The 18,006-nt window shown below is 58.5% G+C and overlaps 1 protein-coding gene and 2 non-coding genes across 3 annotated transcripts; 1 reads left to right on the top strand and 2 right to left on the bottom strand.

The window, feature by feature from the left end:
* Positions 1-561: 561 nt before the first annotated feature.
* OPN1SW (opsin 1, short wave sensitive) lies at positions 562-6,490 on the bottom strand. The gene is made up of 5 exons (XM_048836794.1): positions 6,145-6,490; positions 4,219-4,387; positions 3,336-3,501; positions 1,996-2,235; positions 562-684 (listed from the first exon to the last, which is right to left on the bottom strand). The coding sequence occupies exons 1-5, from the start codon at positions 6,488-6,490 to the stop codon at positions 562-564; spliced, it is 1,044 nt and encodes a 347-aa protein (XP_048692751.1).
* Positions 6,491-9,134: 2,644 nt separating this feature from the next.
* Positions 9,135-9,206, bottom strand: TRNAP-UGG (transfer RNA proline (anticodon UGG)). The gene has a single exon. It is a non-coding gene; the product is annotated as a tRNA-Pro (tRNA).
* Positions 9,207-16,601: 7,395 nt separating this feature from the next.
* TRNAP-AGG (transfer RNA proline (anticodon AGG)) lies at positions 16,602-16,673 on the top strand. Its single transcript has one exon. It is a non-coding gene; the product is annotated as a tRNA-Pro (tRNA).
* The last annotated feature ends 1,333 nt before the right edge of the window (positions 16,674-18,006 follow it).

The following is an 18,006-nucleotide window of genomic DNA, read 5'->3' as shown; positions in this document are numbered from 1 at the left end:
GATAGAACCCAGGAGTCCTGATGCACAGCCCACCCCCACTCTAACCACTGACCACACACTGCCTCTCTACCCCTTCCTCTGTCTGCCTCCCCCTCCCAAGCACTGTGTGCTGTTCCCCAGCTGGGGCGGTCTCCTTTGGGTCGGCGGGGCCATGCTTGGACGAAGGAGCGATGACGGCCGGTCAGCAGACCCGACGGGGGGACGCTGGGAGAAGGCAAAGCTGCCCTGCCCCCCTCTCACCACTCAGCCTGCCCCACGCTGCCGGTGCCAGGGGCAGACTCAGCCTGGGGGACAGCAGCTGGGGAGGGTCAACGGGGGGCCCCCCCAGGGGCAGCGTGGGGTTGCTCTCCCCAGCCGGTTCGATCCGTCCTCCCATCGGGGGTCGGTGAGCGCGGGCCAGCTCACCAATTGAAATTTACAGTGCAGTGTGTCGGAGGCGCAGCCGTGGGGCCGGGCTGTGGGGCCTCGGGGCTTCCTCTCAGAGCCCGTGCTGGAGCCCGGTGCCTGCTCCCCCTGGGCGTGGGTGTCCCGGGAAGGGCTCCGGGAGATGCCGCAGCCTCCTCAGCTGGGGCTGACCTGGCTGGAGGAGACGGACGAGACCTCGGTTTTCTGGGCGGAGCTGGACACGTCGGACTCGTCCGTGATGGGTTTCCCACACACCGTCTCCATGATGCATGCGCGGAACTGTTCGGGGAGAGAGCGCCACCCCCCTGCACCGTTAGATTGCCGGGGTGGTCCAGCTGGCCACCCCCGGGGGGGCAACTGCCCGCAGGATGCTTCCATCCAGCCCCCCGTAACCACATCCGCCCCCCTCTCAGCAAACCTGCTCCACAAAGGGTCGCGGCAGGATTTCGCATGCCCCATGCCCCCTGCACAGGGACGCCGTTTGGCAGAGCACCTGCTTCTGGCTGTGGGTTGGAGCATCCCGAAGGGGGACCGGGGTCATTGCTGCGCTGCCCCCCACCCGGGCCAGGTGGCTGCTGCTAGCCCTCTGGCCTCGGCTCGCGGGCTGCCACAAGGAAGTGCCCACACGCCTGGGAGGGTCTGCGTTGCCATCAGCAGACCGGGCAGGTTAGGCTCGTGCTGTGAGGTGGTGCCGAGAGCCCTCTCTCTCAGTGCCCGCCTGGCGGGTCTGGCCAATCCTCAGCCTCCAGCTGACCCCCGAGTTGGGGTGCGGGAGGAATTTCCCCCCAGATTGGCAGGGACCGAGGGGGTTTCGCCTTCCTCAGCAGCATGGGGCAAGGTCTCTGGCTGGCCTCGCCTGGGCAACTCACGCCTAATCAGCTCGGGTGGCAACTAGGCTGATGGAGGAATTTCTACCGGCGGCTTAGCACTGTCTACACCAGGGCTGACATCGGCTTAATTACCTCCCACAAGACGAGGCATTTTTCACAGCCCTGAGCAAGTTGGCTAAGCTGACCTCACTTTGTCGTGTAGACCAGGCCTCGGTCTCCCCTGTTCTCTGCCTGTGGCTCCCCGAGGAACAAAGTCGTTGGGCTCCCCGTAGGGTGTCTGGGGGCTGGTCATGGCCTTTGCGAGGCAGGCGGTCACACTTGATAATCTAACGGGCCCCTCTGGCCTTAAACTCTATGACTCCTAGGCCCAGACTCTCTGCCTGCCCTCTGCTCTCCTCCTGGGTACAGTGCTGGCCATGCCCTCTGCCCCCCAGGCCATGTCCTGGGAACCCGGAGCAGGGACCCGAGCAGAACCTGGCGTCAGCACAGCCCCATTGCCCTGCCCTTGCTCTCAGCCAGGCCTGATGTCGGGCCCATGGTTAATATCATGACCCAGTGACCGCCAGGGCAGGGTCCGTGCACCCCTCCGGGCAACCATCCCACTTCTCCAGATCCGATCCTGGCTGTACCTGGGAAGGGACTTGGGCTGCTCCAGATCCCGCTCTCAGGGACCCCCCGGGACGTGGGCCGGGGCAGGCCTGGTCCGTGGCGCACGCCGAGCCGCGCTGCCCACCAGGGACGGAAGGAAGGAAACGCTCACCTGTTTGTTCATGAAGCAGTAGATGATGGGGTTATAGACACAGGAGCTCTTGGAGAAGAAGGCAGGGACGGTGACGAGGCGCAAGTCGAGGCCGTGGTTGCGGTTGTTCACTATATACATGGCCATGGCTGCGTAGGGCACCCAACAGACGCAGAAGGAGCCCACCATCACCACCACCATGCGGGACACCTCCCTCTCCGCCTTCTGGGTGGTGGCTGACTCTTGCTGCTGGGCCGCTACCTGCAGGCAACCCACCAGGGCCCCCGGGCATGAGCAGCAGGCTCCCAGGCACCCCTTCCCTAGCCCCCTCCTCCACCGGGGTAGCTCCGGAGAGCCGGGCTGCTGAGCCAGGGTTGGATCGGCCGGACGGTCCCTCGTCTCCTCGTGGCAGGTCTGATTTCCCACCCCGCTGCTCGCCTGGCCCCAGCTCCGACTCCAACAGGGAGAAGGTCATCCCCGGGGGCTTCCTCCAGGAGTCACAATGCCCCATCCGCCCGGGCTTTAGTTACCAGAAACACACGCTCCTTTGAGACCGAGTCTGAGAGCAGGGCGCTCGCAGCCACTGGCATGAGCCGCTCTCCCTGTGGGGGCAGCAGGCCCTGACTGTGTGTTACAGACCAAGCCCACGAACCGGTCCCTGCAGCCATGGGTATTAGAAAAGCAACTCTGAACTGTCCCAGTGGTGGGGGCTCTGTGGAGGACACCTGTCCGTCCGTCTGTCTGGGCGCCTCTTTGGCACGCTCCTCACTAGACGGACCGGCATTTTCTAACATCGGAGACCAGCTACAGGCAAAATATCACCCGTTCAGACTGTCAGAGCTGCAAAGCAATCACACTCGCCAGCGTGCAAGCCTCCCGTCTCACACACACCCCGCCCACTCGCCAGCGTGCAAGCCTCCCGTCTCACACACACCCCGCCCACTCGCCAGCGTGCAAGCCTCCCGTCTCACACACACCCGCCCACTCGCCAGCGTGCAAGCCTCCCGTCTCACACACACCCGCCCACTCGCCAGCGTGCAAGCCTCCCGTCTCACACACACCCCGCCCACTCGCCAGCGTGCAACCCTCCCGTCTCACACACACCGCCCACTCGCCAGCGTGCAGCCCTCCCGTCTCACACACACCCCGCCCACTCGCCAGCGTGCATCCCTCCCGTCTCACACACACACCGCCCACTCGCCAGCGTGCAAGCCTCCCGTCTCACACACACACCGCCCACTCGCCAGCGTGCAACCCTCCCGTCTCACACACACTCCGCACACTTGCTAGCGGACAGGTGCCCTGGGAACCGGCAGCATGACTGGCTCTCACCGTCCTGTCTCTCTGCAGCGGGTACTTACGGCTCGCAGGGCGCCCAGCAGCTGGGAGTAGGAGAAGCAGATGAGCGAGAAGGGCACGACGAAGCAGAAGATGAAGAGGAACCAGGTGTAGTATTCACTCCTGTACTTGGTCCCCACCGTGTACCAGTCTGGGCCGCACGAGCACTGCAGGCCTTCGGGGATGAACCTGCAAGACAGAGGGCACGGCACTTCCCCAGAGCTTGCTCGGCCTTCTGCAGCCGGCACAGCCCACCACCTCCGCTGGCCAGGGCCGGCGGGATGGGTAGGGCCAGCCGCCCCCCGCCCCGTTTGGCGTAGCTTGTTCCCCAGCAGAAAGCAGTCCCTCTGCTCCCGGGAGCACAGCGATTGCACAGGCAAGGGGGAGAAGGTTCCTTGCTCCCAGGCCGATCGTGAGCCTGGCTACTACATCCATGTGCGAGCAAGAGAGGAATCAGAATGACGAGATTTTGAGGCCTGACGGCTCCTGACCTCTCAGGCCGGGAACACGTCCCAGGACCGGCGCGTGTCCTGCCCAGCCAGAGCTCGAGCCCAGAGATCAGACCGAATAGCCCAGCCCCCTGTACTGCCATCGGGGTGGCAGCCCAGGTGCGAAGCCGGCGCTTGGCAAAGCTGCCTCTGAACCAGTTCGGCGCGAGAGGCTTTGCACACCACCAGCTCCCTGCAGAGCTGGCTCACGGCTCAGCCTGCCAGGCACTCTGCCATGGGGCTGGGGAGGCCCCCCACATCTGCTCCCTCTTGGCAGGGGCGTTTGCCAGGCGATGCCACGAGGCTGGGCAAGGTGATTGGAAAGAGGCAGGCCCAGGGCACACTGGGGCGGCTGGTCAGGGGAGCTTCCTCCTCCCTCTCGAATGCCCCTGCCCCCAGCTCCCTGCCCGGCTCCTACCGGCTCCACCCGAAGTAGGGTGGGATGGAGACACCGATGCCGATGACCCAGGTGGCCGCCACCGCCATCAGGGCGTGCTTGGAGCTGAAGCGGAAGTTCCCGAAGGGCTTGCAGATGACGATATAGCGCTCAAAGGCCAGGAAGGCCAGGGACCACCCGGTGACCAGGCCTGGGGAAGGCACAGGGAGATTAACCCATACAGCCCCAGAGCCCAGCATCCCCCTGCAACCTCCAGCCTCTCCCTGTGCCCAGATGACACCGCCAGGGACCCCCGAACCCACCTCGCTGGCGTCCTGGGGTGCAGGGACAGGATACTGAGAGGAGCTCAGCTGACGTGGAGCTGGCCTGTTGAACCTCTGCCCCATGTTTCTCCCTTTTCCCCACTAGCCAAACCCCTGCTTCCCCACCACAGACACTTCTGGACACAGGTGGGGGGGGGGGGGGCGGGGGACGGCCAGTTCTCCGCATGCATTTGTTGCACGCAGAGTGACCCGGGGAAACAGCTGGTGGAAACTCCCCTCGCATCTCAGCGGGGCTGGGGAGCCGGGTGAGTTTATCTGGGGACGGGAAGGGGCGGGTCGCAGCAGAAGCTGCCTGGAAAGTCATTTCGTCCCCCTTCACCTCGTCCCCCTGGATTGTGGAACATCCACCAGACTCGGGTTTGGCTTTGGAGCGAAGCCAGCGGTGACAGCAGCCTGGTCACCCCAGGGGCCAGTTTGTGAATGAAGGTGAAAATCTCTGGCCCCGATCCTGCAACTGGATCTGCCAGGCTGCCACGGTCACCTGCCCTTCTGCAGCCTAGCACAGCAGCTCTCCCAGGGCTGCAGCCTGTTTGCACAGGGCTCCCCTGGACTGGCTCGGTCCAGCCTCCAGTGAAGGCAGCAGGAAATCGCCCCTCGTGGGTGTTGGGCCCTTCGGGAACTATGACACTGCCATGCATTCAGAGCTTGCGCCTGCTCTGATGCCTGGCACTGCGGGGACCGGAGAAGATGCAGTAAAGAACAGCAACAGGATGGCTGAAGAGGGTCCCCACCCCGACCCTGCCTGCTCTGGGGCTTCCCTGGGAATATGGAGGTGCCTGCTCTCCTCTCCAGATGGATTCCTCAGCTCTTCTCCCACCCCGTCCCAGTTCCCATCTCCACCCGGAGCGGTAGGTCATGTGGGCATCCCAGGGGAACCACAGAAGGTTGGCCCAACACCTTAAGCCTGGGGGCCCCATCCCCGCTGACTGCCTGCCAGCGTCCCCCCCTGTTGCTCTTGATTTCCCCTATGGACATCCCACCCCCATTCGGTTCTACTTGGGCCTGATCGTTAAAAGAAACCAGCTGCCTAATTGTGCTCACAGGACCATAAGCACGGCCAGACTGGGCCATCCAGCCCAGCATCCTCTCTGCTGACAGTGGCCAGTGCCGGGTTCCCCAGAGGGAACGAACAGAACAGGGCAATCTCGAGTGATCCAGCCCCTGTCGCCTATTCCCAGCTCCTGGCAGTCAGAGGCTCGTGATCACAGGGCCCGATAGCCCAGAGCAGCTGTGTGCGTGTGCAGTCCCCCAATTTGCACAAGCCGTCACGCTTTTAAAGTTGGGTTTTTTTAACTTTTTTTTAAGTTTTGCGCCTGCAAAGGGGCGCGTCAGGCTTTTAAAACGCCTTGGATCTGCGCCCCGGGGCTGCCCAGCGCTTCCTGCCTCCGCTCACGTCTGCCTCGTTCCCAGAGCAGCCCCCGCTGCGGAGCGGCCTCCCCTTGAGGCCCCGGCGGCGGGGAGGGAAGCAATTAGAAAGTAAAGGCAGACCCTCAGCTGGTGCAAACAGCTGGAGGTTCACTGGCTTCACTAGTGTCCCCCAGTGCCCCCCCTCTGAGCCCACGCCGCAGCCCAGGGCTACTGGGACCCCCCTGGGGCCTGCCCACGGCCCCTCTCCCTGACTTACCTGCGACCGAGCCGAGGAAGGCCTCCAGGGCGCAGACTTGCCGCCCGAAGATGAAGTAGCCCTGGGAGCTGGCGATGAAGACCGTGAAGACGGAGAAGGTGCAGAAGATGAAACCCCCCAGGCAGATGTTGACCAGGATGTAGTTGAGCGGCTGGCGCAGCTTCTTGTACTTGATGGTGACCACGAGGACGATGGCGTTGAGGGGCACGCCGGCGAAGAACACGAAGCCCATGAAGGCCGTCTGGAAGTAGAAGGCCCAGAGCGGGGCGATGTGGTACTGGGGCCCGTCCCAGGGCCCCACCGAGGAGATGTTCTCAAAGAGGTAAAAGTCTTCTTCCCCCGACATCCTGCTGGCCGGGAGCGCTGCACGGAGCCTGCCCCGGCTCCCTTCCCCCTTCTAATATACAATCCCCGAGGGGACAAGCCACTTAAGGGCTCATGGGGGGATCAGGCATTAAGCCTGAGCTTCCTATGGACAAAGTTTGGGATTAGGGGCGCTAAGCCCCTTACCTCCTGTCCCCTAAACCCCCTGAGAGGGTAATCTTGTTGGCTGCGCAGCCGGGAGCCGATTGTGTGGACTCTAGGGGATTCCGGGGGGAGAAAGGGCAGGGGGCGGCTGGCAGCCTGCTTCTGTTCAGTGGGGCTGGGTGGACGGACCTCAGGGAGGTGGGTTGTGGGGGCCGTGAATCCAGAGGCACCCCAGTGGGCGGCTGTCACCTGCCTCCCTCTTTTCCGCCAGGAGATGGAGCAGTCCCGGCAGGTGCATCCTGCTCCGTGCACCCCAGCGCGTTCCCCCTCGAACCCTGTCCCAAGCCATTTGGAAGGGGGCTTCCAGCCTTTCCCTTTGGGGTCTGTGGCTCCGCCGGGGTCTCGCGGCAGGAGAGATTTGGAGCCTACATTTCCTGTTGCTGTCTTTCCCCTCCTCTCCCATCCTGCCGGGCTCAGCATGTGCCCAAACAGCTGGGGGAGGGTTGGCCACACTGTGCACGTATAACAATGCTGGTTCTGGTGGGACACTTCTGAGAATGACAATTCAGGACAAATTGCTTCAAGCAGGGCAGTTACAGCCCCGGACTGGTGGGTCTCCACCTCTAAGGCACCAAACCAGCCAAACAGAGAGGACGTCGGTCTCACCCCACCAGCTAACCACAAGTCACACAAGCAATTCCCTTAGACACTCCAGTTTCTCAGTATCACCACCAGGGCCACCCATTATGGGGACGACTGGTTATGAAAACCAAGACCCCAGTGAAAGGAAAACGGTTCTCTCGATCCCAAAGGACCAAGCCCCAGACCCAGGTCAATATACAAATCAGATCTTACCCACAAATCACACTGTTGCCAATCCTTTAGCATCTAAAATCTAAAGGTTTATTCATAAAAGGAAAAAAGATACAGATGAGAGCTAGGATGGGTGAGATGGAATCAATGACATCCAGTGATGGCCAAGTTCTTGGTTCAGGCTTGTGGCAGTGATGGAATAAACAGCAGGTTCAAATCCAGTCTCTGGAGAACATCCCCAGCTGGGAGGGGTCGTTCAGTCCTTGGTTCAAAACTTCAGTTTGTAGCAAAGTCCCTCCAGAGGCAGGAAGCAGGATTGAAGACAAGATGGAGATGAGGCATCAGCCTTTTATAGTCTCCTCCAGGTGTAAGATCCCCTCTTTGTTCCTACTGTGGAAAATTACAGCAAAATGGAGTTTGGAGTCACATGGGCAAGTCACATGTCCCTGCATGACTCAGTTTGCCAGCGGACGCCACTGCTTACATGTTAGTTTGAACGTTTTCAGGAGAGCTCAGATGTGGATTGGAGTCTCCCAAAATCCATTGTCAGTTAAGTGTTTCTTGATTGGGCACTCAATTTGCAAATTTCTTTCTCTAGAAACTGACCAAGTGCTTTACTAAGGCTACTCACGGCTAAATTCAGTGCCTTGCATAATGTAAGGCTACTTAGAATCAAAGCACATTGAGATACAAGTACATAGCCAATATTCATCACTTCAACCACAACAATGATAGACCCATACAGACAGCATAATCCTACCCAGCCAATCCTAACCTTTCCATAGACACCTCACACGACAACCTCTGTACAATATTTGCTGCAAATATATAACAGTGGTTGCAACAGGGGTCTACAGTTACAGATTATGTCAATAACATCACAGCATGGCACCAAAATGGAGCATGGGGGGAGGACAGTGTGGGCGGTGAAGTGACCGGGGCCCAGGGCTGCCCGACGCAGCGGGGATGTGACCGGGGCCCGGGGCTGCCCGGCGCGGCGGGGACGTGACCGTGGCATGGGGCTGCCCGATGCAGCGGGGATGTGACCGGGGCCCGGGGCTGCCCGGCGCGGCGGGGACGTGACCGTGGCATGGGGCTGCCCGGCACAGCGGGGCCCTTACGATACCCTCGTATAGCACAGCAGTGCCCAAACCTGGTTTCCAAGGCCACATCTCAGCTTCCCCGGGGTCGCCTCGCCTTAGCGTATTAACTGGCACCAGCTGAAACATTCCAACCCCTGAGATCGGATCGGCTTTGGCAGCCGAATAGAAACTGTAGCGGAGCCGGCCATGGAAACCAGCCGCCCGCAATGTTGGGTGTCAGAGCAACGTGGGTGGGGAGCTTTGGGGAGGCACTTAGGGACTCCAAGGGCCACCCCTGGCTTTTGCGCTAAGATCGGCCAGGCAGGAGGAGACCCCAAAACATCTGGCTCTATTGAGCATCAGAAAAGTTTGCGGTGGGGGAACCTTAATCGTTCCCATCCAGCTGTGACGTGGCCTTGGCAGCCAGGCTGGGCACAGCCATGGATTTTAGGCAATAAAATTCCTCCTCCTCTTCATTGAGCTTCTCTTCTTGGGGGTTTCAGAGTAACAGCCGTGTTAGTCTGTATTCGCAAAAAGAAAAGGAGTACTTGTGGCACCTTAGAGACTAACCAATTTATTTGAGCATGAGCTTTCGTGATTCTGGCAGATCCCCCAACCATTAAAAATGGGCTTGTCCGGGATTTGAACCCGGGACCTCTCGCACCCAAAGCGAGAATCATACCCCTAGACCAACAAGCCAGCTGGGAAAAAGCATTTGCCAGATGTTATCTTAGAGGAAACCTTGGCAGTGCTGGCAACCACAAGACCATGTGGCCTCTGAGGTTCAAGCAGCTGAAGAGCAATCTCCCCCGGCTCCTCGGCACACTTTACAGCACTTACAGTTTACACATTGGGTGGCTCAGACACGATAGCCACTAGACCCTGAGCCAAGCCACTTCCAGCAAACCAGAGCCCCCACAAAACCAATCCCTGGCTCCTTAAAGGGCCCATTGCTTGCGTCTCCCCCTAGGAACGTTGCTGCGTTGGCGATAAGCCATGCTGAGAGGGGGGAGCTGTGACAGAACACACCCCGTGTTCACAGCCTGCACACTGGTTTGCACGAGGGATGCCTCGTGAGCTGTTTAAAAACTCAGCATTTGCTGATCAGTAGCAGCCGGGCGCCGTGCACGGCGCAGCCTGACATCTAACGTTGTAAACATGAGCAGAAATCAGGACTAATAGCAGGTTTTCCAGAGACGTCTGGGGAGTGGTCAAACCAGTTCCTCAGGGCAAGCCGACGCCTCGGCCAGGTGTAAACAAGGCCTGTGGGCCATTACCTGCTCAGTGCCTGTTCTTGGGTGGGGCAAAAAGCTACATCTTAGCAAAGAAACAGCATAGGGTTCCTGTCCTCACAGACAGCCTGTCGTCAGGCTCCCAGCTGGAGATGGGGGGACAGGACTATACAAAGGAGGGGCAGACACCCCTCTCCGTCCCCCTGCCCATCGCATTCTCTGCACCGGAAAAGAAAAAGGAAGCTACTGTCGGACTCTGGAGGAGATGTCCTGACCTCAAGGGGCTGCTCAGGGAGATTGCTGGAGGCACCTGGCCAAACAACTTTGCTTTGACTCTAATAGAGTATGTGAAGTTGGGCACCCGTAAATGTCTTATCTTTATTTTTCTTGTGTCTGACTCTTACGCCTCCTTCCTGGGCCTCACTGAAAATCGCTCTTTGTAGCTAATACACTTGATTTGTTGTTTTAGCTAATCCAGTGTGTTAAATTGAACTGTCTGGATAACTACTTAAAATAATAAGCTGGGATATTGTTCCCTTAGAGTAATAATAGGCACAAAATATTTGTGATGTCCAGGAGAGGGCTGGGCCATGCAGGACATCAGTTTCTGGGGGAAATCTGAGGACTGGGGGTGTGTTGGGTCACCCTGCAGGAGAACCCAGGCTGGTAAGAGCCGGGCTGTGGCTGGCTGCTGATCACGCACAGACGTCGCTGGGAGTGACTTGCATGCGGGAGGCTGTTCGTGAGCAGTGCAGGACTGGAGGCCACAGCAGCAAAGCGGTGTAAAGAGCACCCCAGGTTAGAGGGCAGGGGTGACACAGCTACTCGTTGTCTGGATTCTGCCCTGGGTATGGCACAGGAGCCCATTCTGAAGCTGGGGGAGGGAAAGCCAGGTGCCTCAGGAGTGGATTGCAACCCCATTCATGGTCAGCCTGCCCCGAGAGCAGAACATTCCCAGATCTCAGGGATATTGGCGCTTGTGCCCAGCTGTGACGTTCCCCTTGGTTTGCAGTAGCCGGTAAGGGAGCGGCATTGGGTGTGAAGAGGTGTGACCTTCCCTCATCTGTCTCCATGTGCTCACTGCACGGGCAGGGCAAGATCACTGGGGCAGCAGCAGTGCTGACCCCTAGACAACTAACCAGGTCCCAGCTGGGGGCAATGGGAGGTTTTTGGGCAGTGGGTCAGGTGTCTGGAGTGAGCCCCTGAGACAAAGTGGGAATTTACTGTAATATTTTTATTAAGCTGATATGTGCCTCAGTTTCCCCATATTGTGCTTGACTACCCAGTGTGGCCGAGGCCGACCTTATATCAGTGGAGGCCCAAGAAGTCAATGGCAAATCCAGTCACCAGGACAGTGCCCCAGAGGTAGATGGATTTCCCAGCCCCTCAGCAGGGAGCTGAGCAAAGACCCCAGCTGAAGCACAAAGGACTGGGAAGGGGTGAGGTGCAGGGTACAGCCAGCTGCTGTAGGGAGACAGGGCTCTCACCTGGGACCTGCCCAGGGAGCTCAGACTGAGACAGAGCCAGACCACGGCTTTCACCGCAGCTTGGCTGGGCTCTGGGCTGGCCAGATGGACTTGGGCCATGCTCTAACCATGCCAACTGAAGGTCCCTGTGCCTAACACCCCCGACTGGCGTGACAACAGCGTGTGAGTCGTTGTGAATGCTCGGAGAGGTGCATCAGTCCCGGCGTAGTGGCCAGGTCTCTCCAGGGTCTGTCTCCGCAGGACTTCTCTGTAATGCTTTCACCCTATGAATAAATGGGGCTGCTTCAAAGGAGCCACATGGTAACATAACCACAGCGATACACTGGGCATCGCCTTTGGGGAGAGAGCAAAGTGCAGACGCCGGCCTTTCAGGCAGTCTGGCTTGCTGGGGATATTACAATATAGTCATGGAACTGTGCAGCCCGAAAAAACCCCGGTCAGGAGGGAGACAAATGCAGCCTGCTTGCACCATAAACAAGAATCACATCCCTAGACCAACGAGCTGTGAAAGGGGACACTGGCAGTGCTGGAAACCAAAAGCACAAATTATTCTCTGTATATGTGGAGCCTATAATTAAGGCTGTCAAACTGTCCCATAGTGGCTCACGGGCGCGAGTCCCAGCCTCACCGCAGACTGTTAAGAACCAGCCCACAAACCCCAATTTGGTTGTGAGTTCTATACTTCGATTTCACCAATTATCAAGTGTAAACTCCCTCACGTGGGGTCACAGACAGTCCCCGGGGGGTACGCCGATCTGTCTGGCCACCCAAGTGAGCTTCTCTTTGTGATAGATGGTCCCTTACATCAAAGAGCACAGCAATATTCGGATTACTCCGTCACTTGCCCCAGGTCAGTTGCACCTTCTGTAAGTGGGGGAATAGTCCCGTTATTGTGGGGAACTTTCCTGGCTTCTGCACTACCCCGGGGAAGTGGGCTAGCGAAAGGATCTGAGTCCTCGCTCCCACCTCCTTTACCCAGTGGCCTCCCTGCCCCTGAGGACTCCCCTTCCACTCTCCTGTCTGGCAGAGTCCTCGTAACCCCAACAAGGCTGGGCCCAGGATTCCTGGGGGGCTCAACCTCCAAACCTGCTGCTCCAGTGGGGGGGGCGGCTCCCGGGGGCCCTGCATGGGGCCAGCGCCAGCAGGGCCAGAGCAGGGGATCCAGAGAGCCCTTAAAGGGGCCAGGTCCTGCTCCCCCAGCTGCTTTCCTGCCCCTCCCCCCCCAAGGGGACAGACTGCCTAAGGGCTCTGTCCTTTTCCAGGGAAGGCACCCTGAATCCCAGCCCTGTTCCTCCAGCCTCCACCAACACCCCACTTCTCAGCTGCTCTGCGGGGCCCGACGCTGGCTGGCCAGGTGTCAGCTCATGCCAAGGTCCCCATCCCTCAGTGGAACGCTGACGGCTCCATGGTTGGGCCCAGGCTGGCTCCCCTGGATGTTGTATTGTTCAGACAGGTATTAGCATTATCAGGGGGTGGGGAGTGTTCAGACTTTATTGAAAGCTTGTGAGGTGCTGCCGGCCTTCATCTCACCTGTAACAGCTGTAGCCCACTGTGACACCGCACCCCGTATTCTTCACAGTGATATTATTAGGATATGATTATGGCATAGTTATGATGTATTTCATGCAAAATAAGTCATGTGAGGTGTCATTGGAAAGGTGATTTGCTGAATATGATTCTCTGTTTGTCTGCCTGTATCATTTTGGTCTCTGAAGTTATGAATATTGACTCTGTCTCTGCATTTCCAATGTAGTTACACCTGGGGAACGCCCACTAGACAAGATGCTTTCAGTCTAGATAGTGCATGGGGAACGGCCTATTCAGGGCAATGGGCCATTAAGAAAAAACAGTAGACCTTAGGAGAACCTTATCTCCCATCCGGGGAGCCTTCCTGAGAAGGCTACGGATGCCTGTGAGTTATGGCGGCTAGGACTCTACAGGAACATGTGACCAGGCCACATGATGCTGGACTCCATCTTGGGATGTCAGTGTTTTTCTACAGACTGATCTGGGAACCAAGCTTTGGAACAAAGGGTTCCCACCATATGCCAAAGCTGTATAAGGCAGGGAGTGACATCATCTGGGGTTCTTCCCTCCCCATGCAAGAAGACTCCTGGAAACACCTGAGGAACAAAGACTGAACTGGGGGAAGTGCTGGACCTAGGCTAAAGGGATTTCTAGCCTGTGAATGAAAGACCTGGGATTCTAAACTGTAAGCAAGTGCAGCTTGCCCCTTAAGTATCTGCAGCCTGCTCGTATCATCTCTTAGGGTGCGAATCTGCTAATTCATATCCACTGTACTTAGTATATTAAGTTTAGTTTGAGTTTTTTGTTTATTTGCTAGGTAATCTGCTTGGATCTGTTTGCTATCCCTTATAATCACTTAAAATCTATCTTTTGTAGTTAATAAACTTGGTTTTGCTTTGTGTAAGGGGACTGTTGCCCCCTTACTAACATTCAGTGGGGGTTTTTAGTTTTTAGTTGCTAGCTCCCAGCACTAAAAAGGGGGAAGGGTCGATGGGGAATCAGGACCCTGAGACTGACAGCCCCCAGGAACAATGGGGAGAGGCCAATGCTCCAGGTCAGCCTGAATGACAGGGTGGGCAGGCTAATCAGGGAGTCAGGAGGCCAGGGAGGTCCCGTCCTCCGTGTGAGCTGGATTTGCCTGGGTCAGACAGAGTGGGGCCGAGCTAAGGAGAAGCAGGGGCCCAAGCTAAGCTGGGGAGCAGAGCTGGGCCAGATCCAGAGGGACCAGAAAAGCAGCCCAGAGAGAGCAGACCCTGTCCTGGGAGCAGAGCTGCAGCCCCAAAGCCAGAGGCACAGCCCAGAGAGAGCAGACCAGCCCTGGGAGCAGAGCTGCAGCAACCAGAGCCAGAGGGGCCAGAAAAGCAGCCCAGGAAGCAGGTCAGTGCTGGGCGCAGAGTCACAGAAGCAGCCTGCAGAGCAGACCTGTCCTGGGAGCAGAGCTGTAGCAACCAGAGCCAGGGGGCCAGAGAAGCAGCCCAGGGAGCTGGAGGCAGAGCAGCAGTCCTGAGACAGAGTGGTGGAGCTGGGGCTGGAGCAGTCCGGAGCTGGGTGCGGTGAGCAGCTGGGGAGAGCGAGGGGGACCCTAGGCAGTGGGCCCAGCACAGGGACATGCCTCAGCCAAGAGGCTCTGCAGGCCAGGCTTGGATCGTAACCCCGACAGGGCGGGGGCAACACTGGGAAGAAAGGTCCTACCACTTAGAGCCTGAGAGCGTGTGGCCACCACCAGAGCGAGTGTCCAACCCACAGCATCCCCGCAGCACAGCCAGGGCCTGAGAAGAAGGCCTGGGACTTACAAGGAACAGACTGTGAACTGCCCTGACGTTCCAGAGACACTGTTTGTGATGTTCCCAGCCACAGAGCGGGGTGATGTGTTTCCTTTAACCTTTCCCATTTTGCCTTATTCTTTTTAAAATTAATTGTTGATTAATTAATTTGCATTTGCTTTAACTTGTATGTAATGGTCAGTGGGTCAGAGAAGTGCCCAGTGCAGAGAGAGTACCCCGGAGTGGGGACACCCTAGCCCCTGTCCTAGGTGACCACAGCAGGGTTGGGGGTCGAGCCCCCCAGGAATCCTGGGCCCAGCCTTGTTGGGGTTATGAGGACTCTGCCAGACAGGAGAGGGGAAGGGGAGTCCTCAAGGGCAGGGAGGCCACTGGGTAAAGGAAGTGGGAGCGAGGACTCAGATCCTTTCGCTAGCCCACTTCACTGGGGTAGTGCAGAAGCCAGGAAAGTTCCCCACAAGAGCGGAACTATTCCCCTGCTTACATTTGTCTAAACCAGTGTGTGGGAATCATAACCCAGGGACAGAAGGCTGTTGCATAGTCCTCTCCACATTGAGGGAGAGGGTGAATTTTATGAGCTTATGCTGTACAGTTCCCTGTGCAGCTCCAGATGGTATAATTCTGGGTTTATACTCTAGAGGGGTGTGTGCCTAGGGATCTGGAAGTTGCCTTAACTGTAGCCTTCCCATGCAGGGGCTGGTCAACGAACCTGCATGTAACTGCAGCTGGGTGAATGCTGGTGAAAGTGCAGGCTGGAGAGGGCTTTGCAGCTTTTCACAGCAGTACAGTGTGAGAAGGAGCCCAGGCTGGTGGGTTGGGTGGCTCAATGGTACCCCAGTTCTAGATGGATCCGGGGGGGAGCGGGGGACTCGTCACACCTGTATTGTAAGGTAATGTTTGAGAGTTTTGCTCTGTGAGAGAGTATCTCACCAGACGGGAGAGAGGCGTTAACTCGTGTGAAATGCTGGTCTCCAACAGAAGGTGGCCAGCTCTCGCCCGGCGTCAGACCTCCCGTTCCTGGGCAAGCTCAGAGAGAAGCCAGCCAAAGGCCAGCTCCAGGCTCCTCTAACTGCAGCCAGCAGGAGGGACCCGGCACCACCTGGCTTCAGGCCCAGACACGGAACTGGAGCTGGTTTCCTAGCCCTGATGGCTGAGCTCCTCTGGTCAGTGGGGAGAGGGGCAGCCATCCGGTCTCAGCCCCCTGGGCCTCTCTGCAGCGATCCACACTGGGGGCCAGGAGCTTCCGCTGGCTCGCCTGAGAGGTGGCAGGGTCGATGGGAAGGTGCTGAAACAGTTTGAGTCCTTCCTGGAGGGACACCCCCAAGGAGCAGTGATGGGAAACTGCCCCTCCCCCCCAGCCCCCTCGCTTGTGGGGCTCCACCAGGGTCCGTTCTCTCTCTCTGGCCCTTTTCAACGTCTACATGCAACCACCAGGTGAACGGGCCAGAGCAGGACTGTACATTGCCTCGGTACAGTTGAATATTTACATTATCTTAGTAAGTTTGTTTCAATCGTTCATCACGCTTTAGTTGCACAGATCAGAGAGAGAATCCGAACTCGGTCAATGGGCGTATGCAGCATTGTTGTAGCCGTGTCGGTCCCGGGATATTAGAGAGACAAGGCGGGGGAGGTGATGACTTTTATGGGACCAACCTCCATTGGTGAGCGAGGCGAGCTTTCGAGCTCCGCAGAGGTCTGCTGCAGGCCCGGGACAGCGTGGCGTGTGCATGTCACCCCACGGGGGGGATACGCCATCCTTCGCTGTGCAGGCTGGCTGGGGGCAGGCAAGTGCCCGAGGCTCGGTAGGAAGGGACGTGAGAAGCAGGGTGCTGGGTATGAGAAGCCTCCATGGCCAGCTGTAGAGAATCCTTGCTCAGCGGGTGCCGTGAGGCTCAAGGCTTGTTTGTCAGGGCTGCAGCCACAGCTGGCAGTTCCCTTCTGCTCTGCAGACTCCCCAGGAAGGCGGGGTGAGGCAGCAGCCAGCCCCTGTCAGTGTAACCCGATCACCAGGCTGCTGCTTTGCTGAGGTGGCATCTTGAGCAACAGCTGGAAAAACTGCTATAGGGTGGCTCGTTGGTCTAGGGGTATGATTCTCGCTTAGGGTGCGAGAGGTCCCGGGTTCAAATCCCGGACGAGCCCTGTTTTGCATTTTAGTGTGGGGAGGGTTTCCCAGAGAATTTTCCCTTCGCCTGAAGCAGGGTTGTGAGAAAACCCCCGGAGACCAGTGATCCTGCCTGAATTGTTGGGTCCCGCCAGCCAGAGACTATCAGGGACAAATCCTCCCCCCAGATCTTGTGGGTGCAAAGACACCACTTTGCTGGGTGCTGCCGCAGCAGGTCCGCATGTGTCCCGGTGGCAAAGTGGGAATTTCCTGCCATATCTCGGTGAAGGAGACGCATGGTGGCACTGACTTACTTGCTCAGCGATCGCTCCCCACTTCCCAGGGCGGGGAAAGGGCTCAAATGCCGCTTTGGGGGCCGAGCGGGAGATGTGAGGGGGGCTGTCATGTGACTGTCTGGGTGGGATGAATGGGCTGGCCGAGACTGACCCAGATCAAGGGAGAGTCTGGAAAGACACTAGGAACCCCAAGGCTGGGAAATTCCAGCAGGCGGAAGGTGTGAGCTCAGCCTGGGTCTGCAGGAGCGGGACGATGGACCAGGAGGTGACGCGGCTGGGAATTGGATCAGACCTAGCCTTTGGGGAGACTCGGGAGCTCTCACCTGGGGCTGGCAGACAGAGACACGGGCCAGGGAGAGAGCGCTGGAAATGGATTCCCTGGCCGCTTGGCCGGGTGGCGCATGGGCTTGGCCAGCATGGACTGCCTTCTCCTTCCTCTCTCTGCGCTGACCTACAGACTTCCCAAGGCCGCGTCCAGTCGACTAATGAACCCTGCTCTGTTTGGGAACAGCTGCCTGGTGCCCCTGCACATGCTGGCTGCGGTGCCCTGGTCCCTGCAGAGTGGACAAGTCTCAGACCAGGCATCTGTCTCAGCTGGGCAGAGCTCGCGGCACGAAACAGGAGGGCGGGTGTCTCGGAGGCCGCGTGGCCTGCCCTGACGGACTCGTGGGCCCCGCTGGGGGTCAGGCCCACTGAAGGGTTCTTCCAAGGGCCTGTTTAAAAGCTGTGGGATCCGCGACAGGCCCATATTATTATATTCCAGTCACACCTACAGAACCCAGCCGAGCTCAGGACCCCGCTGTGCTTAGCACTGGACACCCACTCACTCTTGGCCCCTGCCCCTCTACTCACAAGCAGCCAAAGGGTACAAGGAAGGGAGTCTTAATAGCCCCATATTACAGGCGGGGCTCAGAGAGCAATGAAACGACTCAGCCGCCGTGTTTGGGGCAGGGCTGGGCCGTGCGCGTGGCTCGGCCACGTCAGAGTCTGGTAGTGCAACTACCAGACTGGCCTGGCTGTCCACCTGGTGTCCCCTAGAAACACGGCTCCGTGTTAGAGCCTCGTGCTCTTTCCA

This window comes from Caretta caretta, chromosome 1 (genome assembly GCF_965140235.1).
Source record: "Caretta caretta isolate rCarCar2 chromosome 1, rCarCar1.hap1, whole genome shotgun sequence".
NCBI lineage: Eukaryota > Metazoa > Chordata > Testudines > Cheloniidae > Caretta > Caretta caretta.
The sequence above is the reverse complement of the archived record's forward strand: the minus strand, read 5'-3'. Positions and strand labels throughout refer to the sequence as shown.

Coding starts and splice junctions, on each gene's coding strand:
- OPN1SW (XM_048836794.1), bottom strand. CDS start 6,490: ATGTCGGGGGAAGAAGACTTTTACCTCTTTGAGAACATCTCCTCGGTG. Junction 4,388..6,144: donor CTTCCTCGGCTCGGTCGCAG/GTAAGTCAGGGA, acceptor TGCCTTCCCCAG/GCCTGGTCACCGGGTGGTCC. Junction 2,236..3,335: donor TGCTGGGCGCCCTGCGAGCC/GTAAGTACCCGC, acceptor GGTTGCCTGCAG/GTAGCGGCCCAGCAGCAAGA.